The sequence below is a fragment of the Paramormyrops kingsleyae genome, chromosome 4 (assembly GCF_048594095.1).
Source record: "Paramormyrops kingsleyae isolate MSU_618 chromosome 4, PKINGS_0.4, whole genome shotgun sequence".
Taxonomy (NCBI): domain Eukaryota; kingdom Metazoa; phylum Chordata; class Actinopteri; order Osteoglossiformes; family Mormyridae; genus Paramormyrops; species Paramormyrops kingsleyae.
Genome location: NC_132800.1, coordinates 14,728,457 through 14,738,241, shown reverse-complemented (window position 1 = coordinate 14,738,241; position 9,785 = coordinate 14,728,457). Strand labels below are relative to the sequence as shown.

At 41.9% G+C, this 9,785-nt stretch overlaps 1 protein-coding gene across 1 annotated transcript; it reads right to left on the bottom strand.

Annotated features, from left to right (window-relative positions):
- Positions 1 to 1,414: 1,414 nt before the first annotated feature.
- On the bottom strand, positions 1,415 to 9,324 carry LOC140588995 (NLR family CARD domain-containing protein 3-like). Its single transcript, XM_072711660.1, has 8 exons — positions 9,312 to 9,324; positions 7,449 to 9,153; positions 6,316 to 6,489; positions 6,003 to 6,176; positions 5,690 to 5,863; positions 5,384 to 5,557; positions 5,227 to 5,273; positions 1,415 to 2,280 (listed from the first exon to the last, which is right to left on the bottom strand). Exons 1-8 carry the CDS (start codon positions 9,322 to 9,324, stop codon positions 1,748 to 1,750), a joined length of 2,994 nt encoding a protein of 997 aa, XP_072567761.1. The 3' UTR covers positions 1,415 to 1,747.
- Positions 9,325 to 9,785: the final 461 nt, after the last annotated feature.

The window sequence follows — 9,785 nt, the reverse complement described above, 5'->3', positions numbered from 1 at the left end:
ACCGTGGGATACCTGTACCGTTGCACCCCTAGTTATTATATATGCTGATTTAATCTAATGCTGTTAGTCAGGGGCGATTCTAGGTTCAGAGCTTTGGGGGTGCTGAGCACCCAGAGAGCTGCCCAGCAAGGCAAGATACACTTTACTCGTCACAATGAGACTTTTTCCCTGCCTCTCAGTGTACTTTCAATCAAAAGGCAAATAACCAAACCACGTGTACATTTAATAAAATATATGACTATTTAAACACTGATCCAACATTATTCTTGATTGACAGATTGTGATCTTCTACTTTTACCTGAATGCCCGTCCTTTTTTTGAAAAAACTTCCTTATATCCATTATGAACCTGGCTGTCTTTCTGTGCAAAATACACACACACACACACACACCAGAAGTTATAAAGTTAATGGGCATCCAGTCAGTTAGCTACCTTAGGTTTAATATTCGGAACATGAAAAAATAACCAGCTTCTCTCGTTCCATTTCAAAGAGGACTGGTAAAACGGTTGGCAATTTAAGTTTTTAGATTTAGGCTATATAAATTTCAATGGGAGCAACAGGACGGTCAAAATGTTGCTGATTTTCCTACAGAGTAGGGCGGATTGTAGGGTAGCAAACATCGTCAGAAAACGTGTTTTCAACACTGCAGTTTACCTGTGAGGGTAACAGGGCTGTCAAGTTTTGAAGACAGGCAAGAGTGACATTCCACAGGATGCCTTTTCATTGGTTGTTGTGTTGTATTCTACCCAGATACAATAGTACTAATTTCTGATTGGCTATTGTGTAGACCCTTTCTTTTTTTTGATTGGCTGGTAAGTGACAGGCTCTTGGGGCAAATCTTGTCCGACTTCAACGTCATAAAAGAGGCGTGTTTCATCCGAGTTCCGACTTGGAGAGAAATAATCGAATGTATCATAATGTCACTCAGCTCAGAATTTCCGAGTTCCGAGAGAAAAACGAACGCACCATTAGACTCCAGCGGAGACACGCTTGTTTTATAGTGAGGCGCTACTGTGCCGCGGTCTGGGGAAAAATTGGGCTCTGCGGCATATTAGCCTACAAATTATTTTTCCGCGTGAGAAATACAATGTGTGGCGGGAGTGCGTGACAAAAGAATGAAAAGAGTGACTGTCACTCTCAATGCGTGACACTTGAGAGCCCTGGGGTAATGTTTTTCAGCTAATAAGAGACATGGTCTGACTCCTACTACCTAACTATATAAAGAAAGAGTTACTGAAGGTTAAATGCAGCTAACATGTCCTGTTTTAAGCCAAGTACCCCCAAAAATGGGCTAAAATCGCCCCTGCTTTTAGTTATGTTCAATTACAGTAAAGTGTATTTATTTAATTGTATTATATGATTTATGTTACCCAGTTACCTCACGCTTTGACCAGAGCTGAACCAGGACATTAATAGGATACAATATGAAGCCTTTATTGTCAGTGTACAGGTAGCAAATACAACATACAGACAGAAATATATAAAATGTACACATACAGGGGAGGGGAAAAGCCCCCCCACTCATCAGGATTACATTTCATTACATTTTAATCAGACAATCATTTTGCCTGTTTGTTCAGTTTGCTGAACCCAGTCACTTATTTTATCTAAAATATGTCACACTTCAGAGTAAAAAGGGTTATACTGGTTAAAAAGCAGATTTTACCTTTTTGCCATGGAGAAGCAGCGGCATGTGACATGTGACACTCTGATAAGGTAAAAATGATTCCTCCAGCTCACAGTGAGCTATCCCAGCATGCACAGGGACACGGAGGAGTTATAATTAACCCAAAACCCTGGACAGAGGGGTTCAGTGAATGAGGAGGTGAAGCTGTACAGGAGGGTCACTCCATCAGAGGAGACTCTGTAGAAGGACAGAGTACCAGCCGCCCAGTCCAGATACACTCCTACTCTGCGGGAGCCTGAGGGCTTTATGGGTATGACAGTCTGTTTATTATTGTGACAGACAGAGTAACTGTCAGGAGAGCAGCGCAGCATCCATGACTTGTCATTGGCTCCAAGCTCACAGTCAGCACTGTTTCCTTTCCTCCTGATTCCTTTATAAGTCACTCCTATCCAGGCTACATCTCCACTCCACTCAGCTTCCCAGTAACAGCGACCAGTCAGACTCTCTCTGCACAGAACCTGGTCCCAGTAGTCAAATCTCTCTGGATGATCAGGATATGGCTGCTCTTCCCCCCATGTCACCTTCCTGTTCCCCTCTGACAGAGACAGGTATCTGTTTGCTGTGTTGGGGTCCAGCGTCAGCTGGCAGGAGTCTGTAGGCAAGAGGAAGAGCGATTAATCCCATCACGAAGCCCAGCATCTCCATCATTATCACTGTCACACCTCACACACTCACTAACACAGAACTCGCTCCAATACACACATTTTATTCCCAATATACTCATGTAGCCGCCCGAGTCTGCGGCGCTCCGGCTGCCCCCTGCGCTGTGAGACACGCAGCGCTGAGATACTCGCTGGTAACCGAACTGCACTTTAGCCCAGTGGTTCTCAAACTTTTTCAGCAGGAGGCCCCCTTGTGTAGGGTGAATCCTTTTGTGGCCCCCCTCCTCAAAAAAAAAAATCATGACGCAAAACATCCTCAAACTTACAATTTTACTTAATTTTAGATTTTAGATTCTGTTTGTAGTCTTTATTTCTCTGGTTTGTTAAATTTACATTTCACAAAATATAACATTGTATTAAAACAGTTTTGACAGTAAAACTAAAATTGTCTGAAAAGTGCAACAAAAGCACTGAATACTGAACAGTAATTTATAATGTCCATAGCAGCGTAGTGTGCTAAGTAAAATTTATATTTACATTTTTTAATACATTATATTTTACATAGGTTGACAAGCCTGATTTACATACAGGTATTTTTTTTTTTTTTAGATTCTACAATTTCGATGTGGCCCCCCTAGCGCCATCTGGTGGCCCTCAGTTTGAGAACCACTGCTTTAGCCTGCGCTCTATTATTCTATACGATACACAAAATATAAAAACGAAGCAGGAATTCAAGTATGTGAAATACCTCAGGAAATGTCGGACGCCCGCGCGACGCCGGCGGGAAGACGGGGCGAAATGCTGCGCGTGCTAAATTAATAGCCTTAATTACAGGTAAATAAAATTACAAACAGCATTAATAAAACGTTTTAAACTTGAAATTGTACCACAAAGAGTACCACTAGAAGGTAATTTGTCTTTACTTCAAAATAAAAACTTCTTTCAAACCACTTCGGACACATACCGCCCTCCAGCAGCGTTCAGCGCCGACTAGTCATGTGTCGATCGCGGACGCGCCGTTCAAAAGATCCGGATCCTGACCAAGAGACATTTTTATAAAACAAAACATCTCCGCGGCTCAGCGCTCCATGCTGCTCTGACTGTGACTGAAGTTTGTGTTAATGGCGTGTGAGCCGCGCGACCAATCACGTGATGAGTCAGACAGTGTTGCCAACTTAGCGACTTTGTCGCTAGATTTAGCGACTTTCCAGACCCCCTTGACGACTTTTTTTCAAAAAAGCGCCTAGCGACAAATCTAGCGACTTCTGGACAAACCTTAGCAACTTTCCAAATGTCGCCAGTACTGTCCTGTAAGCGCGAGGTCTTGCTTTCCCGGTACAGTTACTCAACTCCCTGTGTCTGCTCTGATCAGTGAGCGCTAGCTCCAGCTGAAAGGAGCAGCATATTCCCGTGACCGCACGGCAGCTGACATAGATGTGAATGAGCTGCGCATATGCAAACGATGTTGCCACGGACCAATCACTTACCTGCTTCTCCTTTGCTTGAAATAAAACTATTTAATTTGACCGTTTCTTCTTATTTTTTCTTATTTATTTATTTTTTCTTCTGATGCACTTATATTACTCACTGTTACAGAGCTTAAGTTCATTCCAGTTTCTGAACTCGTCTGAGATCGTTTACTGAGCTACATCTGATTGACTGTACGTGATTCTACTTACTCATAAACAACGACAAACTTCATTAAACTTATTAAACTCATATACACATAAAACATATATACGTGTAATAAAAATGTTGTCTGACAGAAAATATGTAACGTAATTGATAGTTTTATACTGGACACGTGAGGAAGGATTAGGGAAAACACGCAGAATACAAATACGACGTAATTACGTCATCAATATGCAAATATACGCATGACGCCATCTACCGACATTTGGCGACTTTTCGAGCAGACTTTATCTACCTTACATTGAAAATAGTTGGCAACACTGGTCAGATAAGGGGCAGGGAGGGGGGAAAGGAGGAGAGAAAGAGAGAGTGTGGTGCGCGAACAATAGCCAAGATGAGTGATAGTTGGAAACGAAGCGGCATTTGGATGCATTTTAATAGCTATGATAACTCAAAGGCACAATGCACAGTTTGCAAGTCATTTCGATCAGGATCCACAAACAACCTTCACAGACACTTAGGAGCTGCGCATCCAACAATTCAGATGGAAGGAAAAAGACAGGCTAGCGTGCTGCTACTGCCAGAAGCCGGATCAGCCCGTCTAAGCTGAGGCACTTAGCCTTTCTGCCCCAAAGGAAATGTTAAAATGTTGCACTGATAGACAGGTGATAGATAGTTGTTAAAGTGGATAGATACTAAAACTGTTGGATGCTGGTGTTTTGCTCGTTGTAATTTCTTTATAATATCTTTATTGGTATTCGTTATTTATGTTATTTAACTGTTAATGGTATCAAAGACAAAAACAGATTTTCCACTATATAATGTTCAATCCACGTGTAGTAGTGTTTGAGGTTTTTACATTTCATCTTTCTATACCAAACATGATGGTATTGAGAAAATCATAAGGTTTAGTACACATATCAATCATGCGTCATAACAGCGCTGATAATAAAAGTAATAAAATGAAGAATCGTTTGGGAGCCGGAAGAGCCGGCTCTTCTTGGTGAGCTGAGCCAAATGATCCGACTCACTAAAAAGAGCCGAAATTCCCATCTCTAGCGCAGACTGAGGAGACGTTCAGTGTCACACCCAGTTTGGGGAGATTACGAGTGTTGTCTTAGGACAATCCTAACAAATCTCAAAACAGTACTACTACAGAAGTCCCCAGACTCCCATTGTTATTTAAGAAAATAGTCATTTTTAAACCCAAAGAAGAAAAAAAAAACACATCACAATAATTATGTGAATGCTGTCATAAAGTAGTATTAATTGTATTAAGCATAAAAACATGCATACAGACTTACATTTCTGGATCCCTGGTCTGGTCCTGCACTCTCCACTGTGGTCCACACTATAGCAGAAGCAGAATGACATAGTACTGCTGTATCCATTTATTTAATTGTTGTACTTTCTCCACATACATGAGTCTATAGCAGGGACAGACACACATTCTATACTCACTTCAGCTTCTCCAGGTTATAGCTGGGATCCTCCAGTAGAGCAGAGAACAGCTTCACTCCTGAGTCTCCTGGGTGATTGTAGCTCAGGTCCAGCTCTCTCAGGTGTGAGGGGTTTGACCTCAGAGCTGAAGCCAGGGAAGAACAGCCTTCTTCTGTGACTCTACAGAATGGCAGCCTGCAGAGAGACAGAAAATATCTGTCCAATAAATAAAAACACCTCACCTCCATGAGTATTACTTTTAACTAAATGTGACGACTTCATTAAAGATTTCAGTAATTACACTGTGGAATACCCAGTAATATTGACCTCAGTATCTCCAGTGTACAGTGTGAATCCCCCAGTCCAGCAGAGAGCAGCTTCACCCCTGAATCCTGCAGGTCATTGTCACTCAGGTCCAGCTCTCTCAGGTGAGAGGGGTTTGACCTCAGAGCTGAAGCCAGGGAAGAACAGCCTTCTTCTGTGACTCTACAGCCTGACACCCTGCAGAGAGACAGAAAATATCTGTCCAATAAATAAAAATACCTCACCACTATGAGTATTACTTTTAAGTAAATGTGACGACTTCAATAAAGATTTCAGTAATCACACATTACAGTGTGGAATACCCAGTAATATTGACCTCAATATCTCCAGTGTACAGTGTGAATCCCCCAGTCCAGCAGAGAGCAGCTTCACCCCTGAATCCTGCAGGTCACTGTCACTCAGATCCAGCTCTCTCAGGTGTGAGGGGTTTGACCTCAGAGCTGAAGCCAGGGAAGAACAGCCTTCTTCTGTGACTCTACAGCCTGACACCCTGCAGAGAGACAGAAAATATCTGTCCAATAAATAAAAACACCTCACCACTATGAGTATTACTTTTAAGTAAATGTGACGACTTCAATAAAGATTTCAGTAATTACACATTACAGTGTGGAATACCCAGTAATATTGACCTCAGTATCTCCAGTGTACAGTGTGAATCCCCCAGTCCAGCAGAGAGCAGCTGCACCCCTGAATCCTGCAGGTCATTGTCACTCAGGTCCAGCTCTCTCAGCTGACAGGAGTTTGATCTGAGAGCTGAAGCCAACACTTCACAGCATGTCTCTGTGAGTCTACACCTGTCCAGCCTGGAAAAGGTAACGTGTTAAGATATAAATACATACACCACACACAGGTATATCAAATAAAAAATCAAAATAAAAATTTTTAAGTACAATACGACATGCAGCATATAGCTGAAATATCAGTTATTTTGTTGTTTCCTTGTCCTAGTCAGAAACACAAATAGTTTTTACTTGACACTCCCCAGCCGACACGAACCTGCTTTTTAATGACCTTACAGGGTGAGTTACCCTGAGACTCTGTAATATATGCATAAGTATTTTACTAAAGCTCTGAGCAGCGCTGGGGCTCAGTGATCAGCACTACAGCCGACCCAGGGGTTCTAGGGTTTTGGGTTCAGTTCCTGCCTCGGATGTGTGTAAGTGTACATGTTTATGGGGGTTTGAATGTCAAGAAGAGCTTAAGTTATTTTAATTATAATTTTTTATATGACTTTTGAATTGCTGACATCATGACTGAAATCCTTATTTTCTGTTTGCTGTATCTGAGAACCTGTTAAATTTCCAAAACACTAATCACACAATTACCAATCCTGTCAGATAGGAATGAAATAGTGAAGCGTTATTCATCCCCCTGGTAAAATACTGCTGTTGCCTCTCTGATCTTGCTCTCTCTGACACACACATACAGGTCAGAGCTCAGGGTTGGCCAGCATCCAGCCCCCCTGAAGCTGGGGGGTAAGGGCCTTGCTCAAGGGTCCAAAACCAGCATCACTCTGCCAGCCAGATATTTAAACCGGTGACCTTCTGACCACAGACACAGAGTCCAAACCCACTGAACCACACACCACAGCAAGAATGTTAAAGAATATACAAATCCTGCAGTATCCAGAATGAAAAAGAATTTCTGGGTGTTCATATAAATACACCCTAATTGTTCTGATAAGATATAAAAGCAGTATCATGAATTACATCTGTACTTATTTAGCAACAGACATATGTAAGATCATTACATACTAACTTACAGAGCTGTCCTAGATTTCTTGATCACAGGCAGCAGCCTCTGAAGACCTTCATCTGATCTGATGTATTTCTTCAGATCAAACACATCCAGCTCCTTATCTGACATCAGTAACACAAAGGCCAGAGCTGACCACTGTGCAGGTGAGAGGTCTGCTGCTGAAAGGCTTCCTGAACTCAGGTATCTTTGTACTTCCTCTATTAGAGAATTGTCACCCAGTTCATTCAGACAGTGGAACAGGTTGATGGTCCTTTCTGCAGATAAATTCTCCTGTATTTTCTCCTTGATGTACTGGGCCGTTTCCTTAATGTTATGTGAGCTGGGTCTTGTCTCTCCCAAAAGTTTTTGTAACAGACTTTTACTGGAGTCTGTTGAGAGGCCAAGGAGGAAGCGGAGGTAGAGGTCCAAGTGTCCATTCTTGCTCTTTAATGCCTGATCCACTGCAGTCTTCAGCAGGTCAGCTGATGAGTTTGACAGAAACACATATAAAGCAGCGAGATACTCCTGGATGCTCAGATGCACAAAGCAGTACACCTTCTCCTGATACAATCCATATTCCTCCTTAAAGACTTCTGTGCACACTCCAGAGTAAACTGAAGCTTGACTGACATTAATGTTATTCCCTATCAGATCTTGCTCATAAAATATGAGATTGCCTTTCTCAAGGTTGTCAAAAGCCAGTTTACCAAGTTTCAAAAGGAATTCCTTGCTGGTTTCATAGTTTTTCATATACTTGTCATTTTTTAAACTCGCCTGATAGATCAGGAAGTGTGTGTACATTTCAGTCAGAGTCCTTGGAATTTCTCCCTTCTCAGTCTCACTAAGAAACCTTTCAAGGACAGTGGCTGAAATCCAGCAGAACACAGGTATGTGGCACATGATGAAGAGGCTCCTTGATGATTTCACATGTGTGATAATCCTGCTGGCCAGACCCTGATCACTAAATCTCTTCCTGAAATACTCCTCCTTCTGGGCATCACTGAACCCTCGTATCTCTGTCACCTGGTGGACACACTCAGGAGGTATCTGATTGGCTGCTGCTGGTCGGGAGGTTATCCAGAGAAGAGCAGATGGAAGCAGATTCCCCTTAATGAGGTTAGTCAACAGCACATCCAGTGACGTTTTCTTTGTTAAATCAAACCAGCTCTCATTGTTCTGAAAATCTAGAGGAAGGCGACATTCATCCAGACCGTCAAAGATCAACAAAACTTTGCACCTACACAGCTCAGTGGATTCAAGCGATTTCAGTTCTGGGACAAAGTGGTGAAGCAGATCAATCAGACTGTATTCATCCTTAATCAAATTCAGGTCCCGGAAAGGAAGAGCAAATATGAAGTGAATGTCCTGGTTTGCTTTTCCTTCTGCCCAGTCAAGAATAACTTTCTGCACAGAGATTGTTTTCCCGATACCTGCCACCCCTTTAGTGAGTACAGTTCTGATAGGTGTCACACGCCCATGTAAGGGTTTAAATATATCATTGCACTTGTCTGTAGTGTCTTCTGTTACCCTTTTCTTGGATGCTGTTTCAATCTGTCTCACTTCATGTTCATCACTGACTTCTCCAGCTCCCCCTTCAGTTATGTAGAGTTCTGTGTAAATCTCTTTGAGAAGTGTTGGCTGTCCTTCCTTAGCTTTCCCTTCAAATACACACTCAAATTTCTTCTTCAAATTAGATTTGATTGTGCGCTGATACTGCAACAGAAGATGCCCTGAAATAAAATGAGAGCTTTTCAAAAAAACATTTTTTACTTATTAAAACCAAATTAAATTAAATTAAATAAACGATTATCTGAAATGTGATACACATGTTTTCATAAACTCTTTTTCTGCAGTAAATCAAACACACTGAATGAGGTACAGCTCTTACTCTTCTCCAGCATGTCAGCGAGATCATTTTGCTCCATGGTCCTCAGGATGTACAGTGTGATCTTCAGAGCTCCCTCTCTACCACAGGTCTTCTGCATCTGACCATCACTGTCCAGGTCATTGTCCTCCTCCAGCTGAGGCTCAGAGCATTCTGGGTCATTCTGATCCAGGTACCTTTTGAATTTCATCAGCTCATCCTTCAGAAACGTTTGAGCTTTTTCCTCCAGTGACTGAAATGAACAGTTACAGTTTAATTATTATCACTCCAGGCACCGTATCTTTTTATAAATTCATTTGTGAATTATGCTGTATTCCATTTCAACTTGTAACTTGGAAATTCGGAGTTCCTAGTGGGAAATTTCAACTGAAGTCGGAATTTAATGTACTCTGAGCTAAATATAAGTGAATGAAGATGAAGGCCATTTAAACTGGGGCACATTAAACACAAGAAGTTATCTGGCTAAGCAAGAAATCC

Excerpts from the sequence above, each read along its gene's own strand:
- LOC140588995 (XM_072711660.1), bottom strand. Across the intron at positions 6,177-6,315 it reads TGTACACTGGAGATACTGAG|GGTGTCAGGCTGTAGAGTCA; the intron begins GTCAATATTACT and ends GTCTCTCTGCAG. Across the intron at positions 5,864-6,002 it reads TGTACACTGGAGATATTGAG|GGTGTCAGGCTGTAGAGTCA; the intron begins GTCAATATTACT and ends GTCTCTCTGCAG.